This window comes from Leopardus geoffroyi, chromosome B2 (genome assembly GCF_018350155.1).
Source record: "Leopardus geoffroyi isolate Oge1 chromosome B2, O.geoffroyi_Oge1_pat1.0, whole genome shotgun sequence".
Lineage (NCBI taxonomy): Eukaryota > Metazoa > Chordata > Mammalia > Carnivora > Felidae > Leopardus > Leopardus geoffroyi.
This window is the reverse complement of record NC_059332.1, coordinates 119,846,438-119,865,982: the sequence shown is the minus strand read 5'-3', so window position 1 is coordinate 119,865,982 and position 19,545 is coordinate 119,846,438. Positions and strand designations below refer to the sequence as shown.

Here is a 19,545-nt window from a genome sequence, read left to right as displayed (position 1 = left end):
CCCAGGTTAAAATTCTGTGAAGTTGCAAATGAAAGTTAAGATAAATAAATGAGAAAGATTGTAATTAATATTTCAGCATAAATTAATTATCTTCCTTGAGTCTTCTAGATTTTTCTTGAGTTGTTCTGTGAAAACTTACATAAAATATAGAATATTTGATTAATATCTGACAAAATTTCATGTGTTCTTGCTTTTTCTGAAGGAAATATTGGATTGCTCTGGATATGGAAATGGATCTTGCCCGGAAAATGAAAGGCCACTGGGTGTCCGAGCTGCTATGTATTCATTTATGGCCGCAGCCATATTCATCACGGTGTTTGGCAACCTCGCCATGATAATATCCATTTCCTTCTTCAAGCAGCTTCACACACCAACCAACTTCCTCATCCTCTCCATGGCAGTCACTGACTTCCTCCTGGGGCTCACCATCATGCCCTACAGTATGGTCAGATCGGTGGAGACTTGCTGGTATTTCGGGCTTACATTTTGCAAGATTCATTACAGTTTTGACCTGATGCTTAGCATAACGTCCATTTTCCATCTTTGCTCTGTGGCTATTGACAGATTTTATGCTATCTGCTACCCTTTACGTTATTCCACGAAAATGACGATTCCCCTCATCAAGCGGTTGCTATTTCTCTGCTGGTCGGTTCCCGGAGCATTTGCTTTCGGGGTGGTCTTCTCGGAGGCCTACGCCGACGGGATTGAGGGCTACGATATACTGGTGGCCTGTTCCAGTTCCTGTCCAGTGATGTTCAACAAGTTATGGGGGACCACCTTGTTTATGGCAGGGTTCTTCACTCCTGGGTCTGTGATGGTGGGGATTTATGGCAAGATTTTTGTGGTATCAAGAAAACATGCTCGTGCAATCAATAGATTGCCCGAAAATCAAAATAATCAAATGAGGAAAGACAAAAAAGCGGCCAAAACTTTAGGAATAGTGATGGGCGTTTTCTTACTATGTTGGTTTCCCTGTTTTTTCACAATTTTATTGGATCCCTTTTTGAACTTCTCTACTCCTGTAGTTCTGTTTGATGCCTTGACATGGTTTGGCTATTTTAACTCCACGTGTAATCCCTTAATATATGGTTTCTTCTATCCCTGGTTTCGCAGAGCGCTGAAGTGCATTTTACTAGGTAAAATTTTCAGCTCACGTTTCCATACTACTGATCTGTTTACTCAAAAAGAAACTGAATAGACTTGTGTATGAGTGAAATGAGGCAAAAGCACAGGAATGTAGAAGAATAAAGTCACTTAAAGCATGTGTATATGTGTGTGCATGTGCGTATATGTGTGTGCATGTGTGTATATGTGTGTGTGTAGGTGTGTGCGTGATTTTGGCTACCAAGGCAAGCTTTTAGTTTCTAAGACTTGAGGGAAAAAGAAAAAAAGAGTCTTCTCTTTGTACCCAAATCCCTCTTCTTCAGAATATTTCATGTACCTATTACTTCTAGGGAGAAAAGAGGAAGTAACTTGGAAGGATAAAGGGAAGATGAGGAAAAGCCAGGAATGGTGTGAAAAGAACACACAACCTTGATACTGTTTGGAAGGGATCAGAGCATAAACTGAGCTTAAAAACTCCTGCTGCCTCTTACCACCACGAGCACTTTGTGTGATTCTTCCATTCGTTTTTTGTTCTTTCGTGTCTGACCGGATGTAGTTTGAAATGTCAGCAGCTAATAATTATAGGCAAATAAATACAGAAATAATTTCAAACATGCATATTCTGTCAGGAACCAGTCACTGGTTAGCTGAGAATTAAACCTTTACTAGAATGTACTATTGTGAGGTTAAATCTTTCTTTCTTTTTTTTTTTTTAAGTAAAGTTTATTTATTTTGAGAGAGTGAGAGCAGAGGAGGGGCAGAGAGAGGGAGAGAGAGAATCCCAAGCAAGCTTTGCACTGTCAGTGCAGAGCCCAGGACTCGAACTTGTGAGCCATGAGGTTTTTATTCAGCATCTTTTTAACTATAAGTTGAGGCCCATGAGTAACTTGTGAAGTGAAGTTAGTGGTCTGCAACCAGGGGTGTGCTGCTAAGTGTTTGACACCTGACTCTGAAAAGGAAGAAAAAAACAAAGAAAAAAAAGCCTTGATTTGCAGAATTTGACTATAAATATACATATAAACTCAATATATATATATATATATATATATAGAGAGAGAGAGAGAGAGAGAGAGATTATATATATATGTATGAAAATTATGATTCCAGTACATATATATATATATACATACACACATACATTTATTTAGCAGAATGAATATATACTGTTCATTTAGCTGAAATCAAGCTATAAATGTGATGTCAACTGGCTCTCAGAAGTCCTGAAAAGTTAACCTGTTCTTGTCAGTGGGCATGAGAGGTGCCAGTACACCACTGGCTGCAAACAGCATTTTTCATGAAAAGCAAACAGAAGAAAATAAATCGTCTCAGAATACGTTGCTTGCATTGAGGGTAAGTAACGCCTTATAATGTTTTAATTTTAGTTATGTGAGTGTGTGTGTAAGTGAACTGCGTTCCACTAAAATTTTTTGTGGTTCATTTCTTTTTTTTTTTTTAATGTTTATTTATTTTTGAGAGAGACAGAATGCAAGCGGGGGAGGGGCAGAGAGAGAGGGAGACACACAATCTGAAGCAGGTTCCAGGCTCTGAGCTGTCAGCATAGAGCCTGACACGGGGCTCAAATCCATGAACTGTGAGATCATGACCTGAGATGAAGTTGGACACTCAACCAACTGAGCCACCCAGGTGCCCCTAATTTCTTTATTTAGAAAGTGATGAACTATATTGATGAACAAATTAGCAATTTCTCCTCTTTATGGAAAAGCTTACATCATTGCCCGTAAATTTGCTTTGATCTTAGTTAATTGCACAAATCACAATTAAGCAGTGACCATTCTGTGGTCAGCTGAAATATTAGTTTTGTCTACCTGCCCAAAGATGGCCCTGCCACATGTTGTCTACACCGTCCATCCCTGCTAGCGTGCTGATAGGTTGGTGCCTCCCCGTAGCCTTAGAGTAGAGGAGAAATGGTGGAGATTCTTTGAGATGGTGAAAGAGATTGCAAGTACAAAATAAGTGGAAACACTGATTTTCCAAGAAGAGAGGAATTAAAGCCAGGTGCAATGATGAGAGCTAATATGGTGTGTTGGATGCTATTGTGGCTTTTTGGCAATTCTTTTTAATGAAATACAGTAAAACCTTGGTTTGTGAGCATAATTTCGTCCAGAAACATGCTTGTAATCCAAATCACTTGTATATCAAAGCAAGTCTCCCCGAAAGAAATAATGGAAACTCAGATGATTCGTTCCACAACCCAAAAATATTCATATAAAAATGATTACAATACTGTAACATAATACAAAATTATAAAGAAAGTACAAAATATAAAGAAAAATAAGCAAATTAGCCTGCATTTACCTCTGAAAACCTTCATGGCTGGTGTGAGGGAAACAAGAGAGAGGAGGGTTATTGTGTAGGACGACTTTCACTATCACTAACGGAATCACTGCCGTCTATTGGCTCAAGGGAATCTTTTTCTTTTCATGCAACTTTAACAAGGGACCTATCCAGTGGCACTTGGTTTTACCTCCTTTGGAGGATTTCGGGGAACTGTGACATTGCATGGTCATTCAACAGATTCATCCCTCGCACTGCTACAGACTTGTTCAGGTGGTGTTTTTCCACAAAATTTTGCGTTGTTTCACACATTTTACACATCTTCCTAATCTCATTTGAAGCGAGCGATGCCTCCGCCTTTGTCTCCCCCTCCTCTGCAAACAAGATGCAGACATAGACTTCTTATAACATCTTGCAATTTCGGCAACCTGCATGCGTCATTTGTACTTCTCAGTGATTTCCTTCTTAACTTCCACTGCGATCATCTCCTTATAACTGCCTTTCTTTTTAACCTTTTTCCGCACGGAGGCCATTGCGTATGCTAGCACAGATGTTGACCACAATCCAGTATTCATAAACTCTTGTCATATACTGTATTTAATGTAACTGACAATAAGGCAGCAGAAGAAAGGGTCTGTATCTGCAGGCCACCTGACCTAGAATGAAGCAAAGCGTTCCTAAGCTGATTCTTGTATGGAAAAGCAAAGGACTGTCCAGAGGTGCTTTGAAGTGACAAAAAATTCACTAGTGCCAGTTGTGGGCAGCTTCCAACGTTCTGAAAAATCACTGATTTCTGCCAAACACCACAGCCTGAGACCGAGCGTCCGAGCATGGGAGATGATCACCCACAATCCCACAGTGTGTATTGTGAGAGACGAACCACCGGCTCAGTTGTGACCATGTCATATTCGGCATCATGTATTACTCGTATTGCAAGACATCGGCTCATTTATCAAGTTAAAATTTATTAGAAACGTTTGCTCATCTTGCGGATCACTCACAGAGCAAGTTACGATCCAAGGTTTTACTGTACTGATGTTTATGCTGCTTTGGTATTTGAACACCCCCCCTCCCACACACACACACAGATGTTCCGTTTTTATTTAAAAGACCAATTGCTAAAAAAAAAAATAATAAGTAAAATCGAATTTAGTTTTACTGGAAAGTAGAAGTATCTTGAATTAATTTGTATTAAATTTCCTCCCAATTCCTTAACATATGACTTTAGAAAAGAAAACTAAATATCTTGATGTAAGTTTGTCAACAAACTTACAACAAATTCGGTGGAGAGGGTTAGACATTGCTCTTTTTTTTTTTTTTTTTTTTTTTTTTGGCCAAAGGATAATGTTTGTGATGGTGGTTCTTGTTTGCCAGTGCTTACAGATGCAAGAAAATGTTAGTAGCCCTACACCATATAGTTCCTTCTAATACTTCTTTCCTTCTTCTAGATCCTATTCGTATTTGAAAACATCAAATAGCCCCGTGTAAAGTTCTGCTCAGTTAGTCCCCTTTCATTGAAACAGATAATTTTCTCTATAGGTTTTCATGGCACTTGTTGGTTTCAGAATGTAGTCATCCTGACTTGTTTGCTGTGGAAGAAAGTGATCCAGCCTCCTACCTACTGTCCACCTTCCATCATTTCCCAGAGTTAGTAAAATAGCCTCCTTTCCACACCCAGGATTTGCCAGGTGGCAAATGAGAAAACTGAACCCAGAGATATTAAATGATTTGCCCTGAATTTTACAGCTAATTATGAAAACCGGAACTAGAACCCAGCTCTATTGACTTCTCATTCAATGTTCTTTGTTCGCTGAACTGATTTTTTCAAGATTTGTGGCACCTTAACTGGCTTTTCTTCTTCTTCTTCTTTTTTATTAAGGATTTTAGTCAGACTAATATAAATCACTAAAGCAAAAATAAATACTTCCCTCTTACCCCAATATCTTATTACATTCAGGAGTCAAACTGTAAACAGCAACCTTCTCGGAGTCAATTGTCCCTCCTTTGGATGTCAGCCAATGTTTAATTTAGCCTACACATATTTATGTGTTTTTAATACACATACACATATCTGTGGTACCTTATCTTGCCAGAATGAAGCCCAAAGGACCATGAAATTGATATGAAATTGTCCTTCGTTTGGAAAAAAAGGAAACTGAAAATACTCGGGACATTAAAAATACACAGAATATTTTGATATCCTCCAAGAAAGAGAGTTAGAAGAGTAATTCCACGGGGGCTCTGCAGTTAGCTACTCTCTCAGAGCTCCTGGATCTGAGCTCCCCACTCCAAGTCTCTTGAGAGCAGAGGCAAACTTATATGAATCAGATATTTCAATCCTCAACCCTACACTTCCTAGAACTTCCTGACCTCATACCTGCCAAGTCACCAGAAAAGACTCAATGATTCACAACTAACTTTTCAGGAGATGGAAGGTACTGAGTCCATAAAGAGAATTGGAAATGTACTATTGTTTTTTTAAATATTGCTAATTTGTTTGCATTTTCAAAATAATTGAACAGAGAGAACTCAATTTGGTGGAAAACCAAAAATTGTTGCCATAAAAAAGGTAAGGCATTTTCCTAACTGGAAAATGATAATTATTATAACATTTAAGTGAATGAAACTTCTTACATTTTCCATTAAGTTTTGTCTGGCAAGTTTTGTAAATTTTTGTGTGGTGGCCTATAAAAAAATGTTTTTGTGAAATTCTAGAATTATTCCAAGCATGATTCAATAAATGTAAGGTACATCTATGTTTCAATAATGTTAAAATGCTTTCTCCTCTTTAATATTATATTTTAATAAGCAAATCCTGTTGTATACTACTTAATTCACTGCTACTACTTAATTCACTACGTATTTCATTTTTGGTATTTTTCTCTTGCCAGCAGCATTTACTTAAGGTATTCAGTTGCTCTTTGCTCCTCAAAATTATTCACTCATTTCAGATACAAAGAGTGTCCGAACTAAAAATGCAGTTTCTCTATTGTCTGGAATTGTTCTTCTAGAATTCGTTGGGCATACAAATAATATAGGTATCTTGCTAAGATGTACATTTTGGGATGGCTTAAGATATTTCATTTCCCAAAATATTCCCAGGAGATGATGATGTGGCCGGTCTGGGGACCATATTTTGATTGGTGAGGCCTACTAAGAGAAACTATAAGCAGACAAAGCTGTAGAAAAGGCCTAGATTATAATGTTGTTTTTCAGCATTTAGTGGCAATATCTACCTCAAGGCCTTAGTTATAGGGGGGATGTGGCTTTCAAGTAATTTAGAAACTTTAAGGCACCCAAAATTTTAATTGTCAGCTAGGTTTCATTTAGAATACTGTTTATTTGGGGATTAACAACATTTACTGTTTTCCTAATGTTTTAAACTTTCCCAAACCAGAGGTTTCTAACACCATGAGAGGAGATGCTTATTAACCAGGTTACATCATGTGCTGGGATTAATTTCTTTGCATTTAATCCAACAAGCTGTTACTGCACAGTCCCCAAACACACAGCTCTGTATTGAGTATTGCAAGAGTAAGAAGGTTAACGGAATGGGTTGAAAAATTTGTACAGTCAAGGTGAAGTCATTTTAAAAAAACAGTTATGTCACTTGTTGGGAGCACTGGGTGTGGTATGTAAGGGATGAATCACTGAATTGTACTCCTGAAACCAATATTCACTGTTAGCTAACTAGAAATTATATTTAAAAAACTTAAAAGAAAAAAGAACTTTGCTGAAAAAGGAGACAAAAGTATTTCAACTCGAAGTCAGCTGTGAGAAGAGGAATTGGAACCGCTTATCTCTATGATCTTTGGCCACCCCAACGGTCTGGAATTTCATGAGATTAACTCCAACTGGGAGAATCAAAAATAGGTTCCTGGAAGGAAATGATATTTTTGTAGAGCCTTGAAGTGCTCAGAGATGAAGGGATGAGCAATCAGGAAATGGGGTTGGCCAAGCCACGGAGTGGGCCTTTGTAGGGCAACATGGAGACAACTGTGGGCAAAAGTGACTGCACTATTGCAGACTGAAGGGGGGGCAGGTGACAGACAGATGCTGAAAGCGTAAATTTATGGCATGCAGGATTATGCCAAGGTATGTTGTCTCCGACTTTTCCCCTTGTATCCACTGAAAAATGTACACGTGATCTTGGTAAAAGGTGTATTTAGATCAATTCCTCTTGGGCTGTCTACTTCTGACACATTTTCTGATGCATAGTTTTAGTAAAACTTCCTCTGTTCTGCTGGTTTTCAAACATGCCATCATTTATAGCTAATTATAAGAAAGATGTTTTCCTTTGCTCTTAATTTTCACTCTTCTTTCTGCCCCCGCTCTCTGAAATGAAAGGTGCTCTGTCTGTTCTCCATGTGTGTTTAATGTCATTTAAAATGTTTCCTGATCCCAGCTGCCTTTGAGAAGACAACATTTTCAAGATGTCATCTCTGCCTGTTGCCAGCTGCTACGTGGCGTTATAAGGCTTACTTAAGAACCATGAGCCACTTGGGGTCAACCAGTCATTTACACGCTAGGTACCATTTTTACTTTTTGATGTCATGATGTGTAAACTGCTAGAGATAGTTGTAAAGTCGATTTATAGAAAAAATAATCTTTTTCTTCTGTTTTGTTTTCAGTGTTACATTTGAATATAGCCTACTTATTATCATCCCTGAAACGTCTTCCAAGGGTCTTTGTGATTGTAGTCTTTAAATATTCATTGTAGTCTATGTTAGATATTAAAGAATTAACCAGAAAAGATCCAATATCATGAATTCATAAATTTCAAACCTTGGCTTATTTTTTTCTGTTACACTATGTACACTATTTACGCCCTGCTCTCTTGATTTAACAAGTTTAATAGAAAATTATCACAAATCTGCTCTTCGGGTGGAATTTGTTTTTTTTTTTTTGTTTTTTTTTTTTTAATTTTTTTTTTTTTTCAACGTTTATTTATTTTTGGGACAGAGAGAGACAGAGCATGAACGGGGGAGGGGCAGAGAGAGAGGGAGACACAGAATCGGAAACAGGCTCCAGGCTCTGAGCCATCAGCCCAGAGCCCGACGCGGGGCTCGAACTCACGGACCGCGAGATCGTGACCTGGCTGAAGTCGGACGCTCAACCGACTGCGCCACCCAGGCGCCCCTGGAATTTGGTTTTAGGCCCAGAATGATTTTGGAGCTTTAAAAACGGAATTTATATCTGAGACTTTGCAGTTTGGGATCAATTTCTTGGAAGATTATATGAAAATTGACGTTATCTTCTAACTTGTGGCAAGAGAAATGAAATAGTCATTTTTAGTGTCAGTTCTAGGCCTTCCCATTGGTGCTGGTTTTGATAAGAGACTGTCTTAACTGGCACACCATGAGCAGGCATTCAGAAGAGCCTATGGTTTGAGAGGCGAGTTTGAAATTTTACGTGGTTCTCTCAATGAGTTAGGTGATCAGCTGAAATACTTTAGACTTCAGCCTTAAATTCCAGGGCGATCAGAATTCAAAGGAGAAAGAGAAAGCACATTATTTATGATCATCATCCACATTTGTGTGCAAATAAGAGAGAAACTTTAAAGTCTCCTTCTTATTACACTTAATTTGACTCAGAGTATTACAGAACAATAATACTGACTCATATCTTCCTTTGCTGATCCTTTATACCTGATATTTTTTCAACAATTAAAAATGAGAAAAACCTTAATTGGTATTAATTTATGTATATGTACACAGACATATATACATAGGAGGCGATAGCAATTTTAAGTTCTTTACCAAATAGGTTCCAGAAGAGAATGTGTTTTCTAGCAATGGTGATACTTATGTACTTATGTTAGTTGGTGCTTTGTTAATAGCATTTGCAAATGTATGTCTCCTTCTATTAGAACCATGGATTATAAATGCCCATTTTCTACTACATCTCATATGATATTCATATTTTAAGGCTATGAAAATTAGATTCTGAACCTAAATTTTGTGTTGGACCACTTTTTCCTCCTACTAAAATCATGTGTTCGCATGAAGATTTTCTTCAAGAAGCTTTAACTCCATGTTATAATCTTGCACAGAAAATCTGACATCCTGCACATGTATGTGACTGGAGATATGCCAACCTTGTTATCAGTCAGTGCTTGGAACTGAAACCTAAGGGGAAAAAAGAAAAAAAAAAAAACCTAATGTAATGTACCTAATGTAAATTATACAAAACTATTAATATTTTAACATTTTAACTTACAAAAATGGCAATTTCATAGAGGCGTGTGGTTCAACATAATAGATTACATGGAAGTACAAAATAAAGAAAACTTGGAGGAGATGCCATAATTCTTATGCAGAAAATCAAGGAGGAAGGTAAAAATAATGCTAATGGTCTTAAATATCTTCACAGCCAACTCTCCCATTTTATAAAAGAGGAAACTGAGGCTCAGGGACACTGAAAAGTTGTCCAGAGTAATATGGTTGGAAGTGCTACAGCCAATCATCACACAAGGTTGACCTGATTTCAAAGTCATCTTGTGGGATGTAAGATAGCCAGGAAGCTGGAAAATGCACAAAATCACATGCTATGTCTTTGTAAACATTCCATTTGAGGTCTCTACTTCTGAAAGTGTGTGTGCAGTTTCCCTTATATAAATAGTAATGTGCATAGAGGAAAATTTGATCTCATGTTAAAACACCTCCTAGAATCCTCTCAATCCTTAAAGAAATGGAGCAGTTATTTATATACAGCCCTCATATGATGTTGTTTCAATGTCACGGCTGTCATCATTAAGGTCATATGGGCAACTGAGGTGTGACAGGGAGTTTCTTGGGCAACGCTACACCTTAAGCGTTCATGTCTTCATGGACTTACACACTGTATAAGGTCAATGGGAAGTCTGTGCTTTCCAGATAGTATTTAATTTATGAAAGTCTGTGAGTTTCGGCAGGAAGAAAATCTTCAACCCCCCTCAGTGGTAGGTAAGGTTCTAAACATTGTAAAAGGGGCTGAAAAGGGCCAGTATAACCTCATTTTAACGTGTTCATGAAACACCAATGGAGTTTTATGCCACCATCACCACCACCTCGTAGGTGCATTTAACTAAAACACTCAGCAGCTTTTTTTTTTTCTTTTACTGACATCTTTGTATTTATCTGAACTTCCTATCTTTAACCCTCTTATCACTAGCCTAAGGGATCAATAAAGTATGTCTACAGCAATCCCTCCTGTCTGCCTGTCTAAACGTTGTCTAAATAATGAGGGATTATTTTACAACACCATCAGAAGCAATTGAATCCTGGAAGGTATGTTCACAAACTGTGCTCCCGGGTCTAGTCCATTCCTTTACAGCAAAGTTTCAAGCACATTGAAGCAACTGCTTTAATTGGAACAATGCAGATATTTTTTAAAACAGACATAATTTGCCATTTATTTTTACTTTTATTTGTTCAAAAATATGTACCTAGTGTCTGCCACAAGCACTAACCAAGGTGCTGAGAATCCAGGGGTGAATGAGATCCGACAGGTTCCTTGCCTCAAGGTAGTATATTAAAAAAATTGTGTCTGAGGGGCGCCTGGGTGGCGCGGTCGGTTAAGCGTCCAACTTCAGCCAGGTCACGATCTCGCGGTCCGTGAGTTCGAGCCCCGCATCGGGCTCTGGGCTGATGGCTCGGAGCCTGGAGCCTGTTTCCGATTCTGTGTCTCCCTCTCTCTCTGCCCCTCCCCCGTTCATGCTCTGTCTCTCTCTGTCCCAAAAATAAATAAAAACGTTGAAAAAAAAATTAAAAAAAAATTTGTGTCTGATAAGATTTAGCTGTTACTTAGAGTTGATTATAAAGGCAAGAAAAGACAAGATGCGAGCTGATGTATATTTTAACACAGATAATACATTCAACAACTGTTTATCGACTGGTATCACTTATATGCTAAAATGGGGCCCCGGTTAGATGCTCACAACCTTTCCTTGGTGAAAACCAAAGAAGAAAGAGAGGCAATGAGGAGTGGAGGAGCATCTACAGTGGAGAGAAACAAATCCGTGATCTTGGTCAGATGTGCCTCAGGACTGAAAGTACTATTCAATGAATTCCTGCATTGAGCCACATCCTTTATTCTATGTTTTCCTTTCATCTTGTTTCTCTGTTTTTCCACTTTCTATTTTTTTTAGGAGAAGATAATTTAAAACCAAGGACCTTTCGGGTACCAATCATTCACAGATTTTCAGAGCCTCTGAAAGGCCATCGATTCTAGCACACCTCCTTTTCCCGGGAGCTCACAGCTAGTGAGAGGTAACACTCACACCAGAAGAAGAACCCCTAATCCAAGGATATTTTGCCCCCTCTCCTTTGGAAGTAAGTACGTCCCTAACCCAGAGCAAACAAGAGAGCCACATGGAGCAGTCAGCTCAAGAAGGGTCCCTCTAAGACTTTCTGAAGAGAAGCCTTCCTGAGACTTGGGAAAAGATGCTTCTCCAACTCGCATCGAACAGGTTTTTCTGTCATGACCAGGTTCTTTTACTTTTCCCTGTCAATCAGGAAAGAGAGACAGAATCAGAAGGAATGAAAGGAACTCCTGACACTTTGAGACCAGTAAGGGACCTTTCGTGCTGCTCTTCCTTAGGGTTCTAAAGGCAAAACTAAGTTGAGTCTGCCTAAGTAGATGAACTTGCCAAATGTACACTATGGTTGAATCTCTGTGGCTTGGAAGAATCTGACGTAGGGCAAGAGTGTCTCTTGTGTCTGACTCAGACAAGATTGGACTTGTCTTTCTGTAGCTTACTAAGTAGATTTGATGCTTTGTGAGAGGCACGGTGTCTAGCTTCTCCAGAACCAGCCAGTGGTTTTTCATGGTGGCGTCCCAAAGTAAAGAGCAGGGAGGTGCAATAACTTACTGAGAGGTTGGACTTATGCAATTTGTCCATCATCTCTTATTCAGCCCACTGTGACCAACAGCAGTTACGTGAGATTTGACTCACCCAAGTCTGTGAATATGAAATTTGTGATACTTCTGAGTCACTCGGGGATGGCATATATGTCCAGTAGTTAGAATTTCAGATGAATGACAACACTCCAGAAATACAGGGGAGGGGAACAAAGAAGGAAGGGCAGAAAAGAAGGACAGAGGAGAGGAGAGGAAGGGAGTAGAGAGTAGAGAAACTTTGAAGCGTTAGCCCAGGGGCATGGTTTGACCCATAGGTACGTGGTTTTCCTTGTATTTCAACAGCTGTATGCCATTTATAACTCTTACAACATCTGCAGACTCTTTAAAATGAAGAGTTTAAATTATTGAAAGAATACCTAATGAAAAACACAGCGATTTCACTTAGCTTTTGTGTATTAAGTATTTTTATGATGAGAGATGTTAACTTGTTGTAGTTCAAAGGAGTTTCTAGAAAAGTGGTTGCTCAAGGTAAAAGTTGACTATAAATTCTTTTTTTCTTAAACAGCTTTATTGAGAGGTATATTGATAGACAAAGAACTGCACAATTTGATTAGTTTGGACATCAAACACCTGAGATACCAGCACCATAGTCAAGGTAATGGACAGACCCAACAATTTCTGGCCCTTTCTTTTTAGTTTTAGTTGTGTGCGTGTGTGTGTGTGTGTGTGCGTGTTAAGAACACTTACGTGAGATTTACCCTCTTAACCTATTTTGAAGGACACAATACCATATTATTAACTATAGGCACTCTGGTGTACAACAGACCTCTAGAATTTATTCATGTAGCATAACTAAAACTTTGTATCCATTGAACAATAACTCCCCACCTCCCCATACTGGTAACCACTATTGTATTCTCTGCTTCGTGGGTTTGACTATTACAGATCCCTATACAAGTGGAATAAACTCTTAAGAAGCTCTCAATACCTTAAAAAGAACAGAGCCATCAATAGATAAACCCAGGTCGAATGAACAAATGGATGAGTGGAATAGAATAAAATAGAACAGGAAAGAATAAGTAGCTGAAACTTTTCCTGCCCTAATGCAGCAAATAACTCAGAGCGCAACCACAATTGGCATAATTTTAAATATTTAAATAAATGGAAATTGAAATGAATTCATAACAGATGTCTTTTTTTATGCAATTAATGCTTTTTTTTTTATGGAATTAGGAGCTGAAGTTTCCTGGAATCATTTTTAAGAGGAGAGGAAACACAGACTCATCTTCCTAGAAAAGGGACTTTTAAGTGATAAAGCACTATGGATCCAATTTATATTCCTGAAGACTTATCCGGTTGTCCAAAATTTGGGAATAAATCTTGTCCTCCCGTAAACCGCTCTTTGCATGTCCGAGTGATAATGTATTCAATTATGACTGCAGCCATGTTTATCACTATCTTTGGAAACTTGGTTATAATGATTTCCATATCACATTTCAAACAGCTTCACTCTCCCACAAACTTTCTGATCCTCTCCATGGCAACCACCGACTTCCTTCTGGGTTGTGTCATCATGCCATACAGCATGGTGCGATCAGTGGAGAGCTGCTGGTATTTTGGGGATGGCTTTTGTAAATTCCATGCAAGCTTTGACATGATGCTTAGCCTAACCTCCATTTTCCACCTCTGTTCCATTGCTATTGATCGATTTTATGCCGTGTGTTACCCTTTACACTATGCGACCACAATGACCACCTCCATGATAAAGCGACTGTTAGCATTTTGCTGGTCGGCACCTGCTCTTTTTTCATTCAGTTTAGTTCTGTCCAAGGCCAACGTTGCCGGCATGCAGAGCTACGAGATTCTTGTTGCTTGTTTCCATTTCTGTGCACTTACGTTCAACAAATTTTGGGGGACGATATTGTTCACTACATGTTTCTTTACTCCTGGCTCCATCATGGTTGGTATTTATGGCAAAATCTTTCTTGTTTCCAAACGACATGCTCAAGTTATCAGCAACATGCCTGGAAACACAAAGGTGGAAGTGAAAAAAAACTTATCTAAGAAAAAGGACAGGAAAGCAGCTAAGACCCTGGGAATAGTAATGGGGGTGTTTTTAGCATGCTGGCTGCCTTGCTTTCTTGCTGTCTTGATAGACCCATACTTAGACTATTCCACTCCCATAATAGTACTTGACCTTTTAGTGTGGCTTGGGTACTTCAACTCTACTTGCAACCCCCTCATTCATGGGTTTTTTTACCCATGGTTTCGGAAAGCTCTTAAGTACATATTGTCAGGCAAAATATTTAGCTCTCACTCAGGAACTGCGAACCTATTTCCTGAGGCACATTAATAAAAAAAGCTATTACAAAAGTGAAGAGAGTATTGAAAATGAGACTTATCATTTTGGCCTCATGCCTCGCATTAATGATACTATTGAATTTCAGTAATCCGGATAAGTGTCTCGTAACGTGCGCAACAGTTACCTTCGGTATCTTTGACCCATCAGGCGTCAGCCGTGTATTAACTGTGAACTCTATCTAATCAACACTCCCATCTGACTGGGGGAAAATACACAAAAGAAGTATAAAACATTTCAGAATAGGTTGGCCTCTACTTACACACATGAGACAATTATAAACCCATAAAAGAATCAATGTAAGAATAAAGAAAATAAAGTGCTAATGGTTTTGGTTGCTGACTCCACTCTAGGAATTCAGAAAATAGATTATTGAGGCCTGCGGACCCATGGAGAAAGTGTGACATAAGGTTGGTCTATACTACCTACTAGCAGTCAGTCTCCTTTATTGTTTGGTTTGGGAGAATTATTAACCATCATTATATGAATTATTCAGTCATTTCCTGACACCCTGAAGCTTACTACAAAGAGCTGCCCATTGGAGAAGCAGTTGATTACAAATCATCATATGCAATTTGAGCTTTTATCCTTGTGATTTCTCACTCCGTGGTTTATATTTGAAATGACTTCCTGTTTCTTTGTCCCCACCTTCTTCCTCTGCGTGCTGTCTACACCACCTGCCAGCAATCACAAAGCCTCTCCCTGTACTCGTTTAAATCATTTTCTCTGTAAGTTGCCCTGCCATCCTGCCAAATAAATTTCATCCGCCCCACAATGCCTATGATTTAAGTCAGATCATTAATGTTTGGTGAGAATCCTTCCAGTGATTCTTCTGTGAAACATTAAGAAAAAACAGAAACTTCCTTTTATCTGATAGATTGGAAAACACATGCGTACGTGTAACAACCATGTGCACATCCTGTCCTACGTTGGATTAAGTTGTGGGATGGAAAAGAGGAGGAGCAGAAGGAGGGCAGATTGCTCCTGAATCCAAGTTCAGCTTTAGGTCAGACTTTGAATAGGCAAATTTAATTCTGGCTTTTTTCCCGACTCTCTTCTAAGCCCTTCTCTCCCCATACCCTGACATCCATGTTCTAGGTCCAGCTATGGACAATCATTGGGCTCCACTTGTGCCTTGAAGGACAACATGATTCCATAAGGATGATTCCTCTTCACCATCATTACAGTTTTCATTCTCTGTACTTGTTGGTAGAAAAGCAAAGGGGTGTAATAAATGCATAATTGAATGCCTGCCAAAATATTTACTAATGCAATGCAACTGCTCGTCTTGAGATGAGAGGGAGAGAGATTGGGTATGAGTAGCACTGCCTGGCTCCTTCTTCCTGAGAGTCCCAAAAGACTGTGGACACCACCCAAGTATACCCCTTCCCTCACAGTTGACGACCAGGGGGCCTGGCTGGCTCAGTCGGTAAAGCATATGACTCCTGATCTCGGGATCCTGAGTTTGAGCCCCATATTGAGTGTAAAGATTACTTTTAAAAAATTATCACAGATGAAGACCTTACAACTGACTTGCTGACTGTAGATAGAAATCTATTCTAAATATAAATGGAATAATCTATTGGAATAGATTCAGCTAGGCAATGCATGTAATAGATAGCTCTAAGGCTATAGGAAAAGTCTCTGTTCGTTGATATAGATATTGAGTCCTCAATAAAGGATATAAATATTCATCATATGCCTTCCCTCCCATCTGTGTTAACTAGTGTTCTTGCCTCAGGTTTCACAGCTTTCTGATCTACTCTACACAGTTTTCTGAAGTTAACAACTTTCTTCTTAAATGTCTTCCATTGTTTCTATGCTAGATTCCCTCTATTTACACTAGTGGGGAGCACAGATTGAGATTAGGATTAAGGGGGTCCCTTGCTGTGGGGTGTCCAATGGCATTCTACCAATGAGAAGCACCGCAGGAGATCGAAGGATGGACAGAAGTTGAAATCAGGGTAACGCAGATAATCTCTCTGCCACATTGCCCTGGAGTTGGCTGACTTCATACAGGAAAGGACATGTGGAGTCCCTCTCCATACAACTATTCTCTCAAGTTCCCATAGCCACTCCCTCTCCCTGTCACTTAGGGCCCCACAGGGTGGTGACTCCATGCTATTGCTGCCCCTGGATACTAGGTTGTTTCTTGCTGGTTTTCTTAATGCTGCCCACATCATTGTAAATAGTCCCTTTATTAAACTCTCCTCAGTCACCCAGGTTGATTGTGCCATCTGTTTCCTGCTAGACACATGGTGAGTGTAGCTTTCATTGCTCTAAGACAAAGTTTTGAAATTCTTCTCAAAAACATCAAGTCTGTCCAAACCCAACTTGGCCTTTCTTTGTGTTTTCACATTTAGTCACTTCTCTGAAGGGACTGTTGGTGTCCAATAAATCATTCTTCTGTTAGTCCTACCTAGGGGCAACTTGCCTTTCTCCTCTACCTGACAAACTTTTTATTTTTAGGATCAGTCATTAATGTAAGATTTATGGTGTCCTTTTTGTGTATAGAAAAGATTATTTGAGGTAATTTTGGCTTCTAAAACTAATCTTTCACTTACAAAATAATAATATTGAAAAACGTAGCTCTTCCTTAAAAATCTTATTTAACTTATAACTTTTATTTAATGGTAACATATAAACTATAATTTATAAACAGAATATAGTTACTCTATTTCCACAGTTAGTAACTTCTAACATCTTTAAGGGGCAAATACAGCCTATTTAATTGAATTATCTTAATATTTTATTTGTATTTATCAAATTAAAATGTTCAACTTCTCTTTTTTGTAGTTTTTAATTTTTTAAATTTTTTTAAATTTTATTTAATTTTATTTTAAGTAGTCTCCATGCCCAACATGGAGCTTAAACTCACGACCCCAAGATTAAGAGTTCCATGCTCTACCAACTGAATTAGCCAAGAGCACCCCTTAATTTCCCTTTCGAAAATTTGTCAGACTAATGCATAAAACTTTTCCTAGTACTTAGAAACTCTTGTAGACTTAATGACTTACAAATATGGTAATTTTAAGATTCTTTTGTTTTATTTTATTATTTTTTTATTTTAAAGAGAAAGAGAGAGCATGAGCAGGGGAAGGGGCAGAGGGAAAGAGAGTGAGAGCATCCCAAGCAGGTTCCACGCTCAGTATGAAGCCTGACACAAGGCTCAGTCTCATGACCTGGGATCATGACCTGAGTTAAAATCAAGAGTCAGATGTTCAATTGACTGAGCCACCCAAACGATCCGGTAATTTAAGATTCTTAGCAATTATAATATCATTTATAGACTTACCAAACTTTTCTTGGGCCTTTCAACTTAAAAATCATGGCTAAATTAATTATTTAATAACAGATTTTATACAACAGAATAAGAGGCTTCTGCACAGCAAAGGAAAACAATCAACAAAACTAAAAGACAACCTACTGAATGGGAGATTATACTTGCAAATGACCTATCCTATAAAAGGTTAGTATCAAAAATGTTTAAAGAACTTACACGATTCAACAGCCAAAAACAAATAATCCAATTAAAAAATAGGCAGAAGACATGAACAGACATTGTTCCAAAGAAGACATCCAGATGGACAACAGACACACTAGATGCCCAACATCACTCATCATCCGGGAAACGCAAATCAAAACCACAGTGAGATATACCTCACATCTTTTAGAATAACAAAAATCAAAAAAAGAAAAAAAAACAGAAGAAAGAACAAATGTTGGTAAGGATGTAGAGAAAAAAGAACCCTCTTGCACTGTTGGTGGGAATGCAAACCGGTGCAGGCAGTCTGGAAAACAGTATGGCTTTTCCTCAAAAAGTTAAAAACAGAAGTACTCTATGATCCAGTAATCTTACTACTGGGTATTTACCCAAAAAATACAAAGCCACTAATTCAAAGGGATACATGCATCCCTGTTTATTGCAGCATTATTTATAATTGCCAAATTATGGAAGCGGCCCAAGTGTCCATGAATGGATAAAGAAGAGGTGGAATATACATGTATATCAATATTATTCAGCCATTAAAAGGAATGAAATCTTTTTAATCTGCAACAACATGGATGGAGCGACAGAGTATAATGCTAAGCAAAATAATTCAGTCAGAGAAATACAAAAGCTATATGATTTCACTCATATACAGAATTTAAGAGACAAAACAAAGACAAAACAAGAAGAGAAAGAAAGAGAGAGACAAACCAAGAAACAGACTGTTAACAATAGAGAACAAACTGGTGATTACCAGAGAGGAGGTAGGTGGTGAGGGGATGGGTGAAATAGGTGATGGGGATTAAAGAGTTCACTTATCACGACGAGCACTGAGTAACGTATGGAATTGCTGAATCCCTGCATTATCTACCTGAGACAAATATAACACTACATTTCGACTACACTGAATTAATATTTAAAAACTTAATGAAAAAGCCCTAAAGAAGTAGGAAAATATTCCATACTAATGGGTTTAAATTCTCAATATGGATTGAAGATGACAATGCTCCCTGTCGATGTATAGGTTAAATGCGATCCCAATCAAAAGCCCATCAAGATGTGTGTGTGTGTGTGTGTGTGTGTGTGTGTGTGTGTGTGTAAGTTGAAGGGCTGATTCTAAAATGTTCATGTGGAAATGCATAAGATATAGAAAACAATCTTGAAGAAGAACAAAGAGGACCTTCCACTACCAAATATTGATTACTACTACCAAGCTATAGTAAGACAGTGTTATAACGGTGAAAGGATACAACGGAATAGAAAGCCCAGAACCAGTTCCATATATATTTGGTTACCTGACATAAGATCAAGGCACCGCTGCATTTATATATACTGTGATTCCATTTATAAAAATAGCAAGAACAGGAAGGGCGTCTGGCTGGTTCAGTCAGAGGAGCATATGACTCTTGATCTTGGGGTACTGAGTTCAAACCCCATTGGGTGTAGTGATTACTAA

The 19,545-nt window shown here is 38.5% G+C and overlaps 2 protein-coding genes across 2 annotated transcripts; both read left to right on the top strand.

Annotated features, from left to right (window-relative positions):
• The first annotated feature begins 227 nt into the window (after positions 1-227).
• Positions 228-1,198, top strand: LOC123609819 (trace amine-associated receptor 2). The gene has a single exon (XM_045500883.1). It carries the CDS (start codon positions 278-280, stop codon positions 1,196-1,198), a length of 921 nt encoding a protein of 306 aa, XP_045356839.1. The 5' UTR covers positions 228-277.
• A 12,293-nt stretch (positions 1,199-13,491) lies between these two features.
• LOC123609818 (trace amine-associated receptor 3) lies at positions 13,492-14,593 on the top strand. Its single transcript, XM_045500882.1, has one exon. The coding sequence runs from the start codon at positions 13,562-13,564 to the stop codon at positions 14,591-14,593; it is 1,032 nt and encodes a 343-aa protein (XP_045356838.1). The 5' UTR covers positions 13,492-13,561.
• Positions 14,594-19,545: the final 4,952 nt, after the last annotated feature.